The 1503-nt window shown below is 48.2% G+C and overlaps 1 protein-coding gene across 1 annotated transcript in view; it reads right to left on the reverse strand.

The window, feature by feature from the left end:
* Nucleotides 1-288: 288 nt before the first annotated feature.
* PPTG_18359 (hypothetical protein) overlaps nucleotides 289-1503 on the reverse strand; it is a gene marked incomplete at both ends in the record, with an annotated part of 5211 nt that continues 3996 nt past the window's right edge. Inside the window, 2 exons of the mRNA XM_008916456.1 lie at nucleotides 289-878; nucleotides 977-1186. Coding sequence (XP_008914704.1) covers nucleotides 289-878; nucleotides 977-1186 — 800 coding nt within the window. The remainder of the gene's footprint in view (nucleotides 879-976; nucleotides 1187-1503) is intronic.

Here is a 1503-nt window from a genome sequence, read left to right on the forward strand (position 1 = left end):
TTTTTTTTTGCATTTTTACGTGTTTGTACGATGTGTTGCCTCCTCTGTTTTTCATGTGTGGTGTGCTTGCTTGCGTTGAGGTTAACATTGCTGTTCCGCAAGGAGGTTATGCTTCGTGTTCGACACAGTACTTAAGGTGCGTTTAGTGTGCTCTGTAATGAGGTTAACTTTACTATTCCACATGGAGGTTAAGCTTATTGTTCAATACGGTCCTACCAATTCATACGATAACTACGGTTGATTAACTTGTAATACACGCTGTATTAACCCTTTTATCCATGCCTATCCTTATGCTTCAGTCTCGTTGAGCGTGTCGTCTTCCACAGCTTCGTCTTCGAAGAACTTCTTGCGCACAAGAAGGCGGCGCTCCGTTTCGAAAGCAGCAACAACAGAGGCATGGAGGTGATGACGCGGCTCCCGCGTTGGCTCCCAATTAACAAGGTAGAACGTCTCTCGGTTCTGGCGCTTCCAATTTAGCAACTTGCGGACGTAGTGCTTCTGCTCGCCCTCTGTAGCTGCGTCTTCGGGCTCAGCAGGAGGTGGCTCGACCAGCCACTCGCGTACGTCCTTCAGGCACGTGCGGCGAGAATTCCTCTCGGTCAGTGAATCGCAAATGACGTCGATGGCTTCAGGCAGCAGGGCGGCGGAGGCTACAGTCGTGTTCATGGTAAGTCGCAGAGGGCGGATTGCCTCATCGCTAATTCGAAGCTTGTATTTTTTTTTGATGTAGCAATGCAGCACGACTTGAACTCCTTGTAAGAGCTGACGGTGTTCTTGGTGGACTTGATCGATGGCATGAAGACGGAGTTCTGTGTGTTTGGGTGCGGATTTCAAACTGAGCGGCAGCACACGTGGGCGCTCGATTGCAGAAGCATTGACTGGACCACATGAATAGGTAACATTGTTTTTATTTACTTACTGAAAACTAGCTCAAATACGTTTGTCGTATGTGGAGGGGCTGGATCAAGAATGTGACCTGAAGCTTGGAGTTGCTGATAGCGGAGAATGTACTGGTTTAGACTGCCATCTTTGTGAAGTTTGTGCAAGGACTTCAGGATATTCTGCGCGCCACGGGCTGCGATGTAGTGCTGTTTCAGGAACGTCAACAGCGCGGTTTCGGCACTCTCACCAATCGTCAGAACATCGTCACGATATTGCGGGGAACTCTCAACAAGTTTGAAGCCGCCTTCGAGCAGCAAAAGAATTGGTCAAATATGTAGCCAATAGAAAAGCTTCAGAAATATTACTTCATAAGAATACTTAAGAAACCCTATTTCTTTTTTCTGTCGATCGCGCATGCTTAGTCCCTGGGTCAGTTGAACTCCACATCCGCGGTTCTTGAGTGTACCAAGTGAACCAAGCGTCTTTCAAATTTGAAGCCGGAGAGGTACGTCGTCGCTTGCGTGGTTGATAGCTATTTTTACATGCTGCGGTGCTGGTGTCGGTGGATGTTTGTTGCAGATCTTGGCTTCCATCCCAGACAACCGCATCTAGGGCATCTAG

This window comes from Phytophthora parasitica, assembly GCF_000247585.1.
Source record: "Phytophthora parasitica INRA-310 unplaced genomic scaffold supercont2.84, whole genome shotgun sequence".
Lineage (NCBI taxonomy): Eukaryota > Oomycota > Peronosporomycetes > Peronosporales > Peronosporaceae > Phytophthora > Phytophthora nicotianae.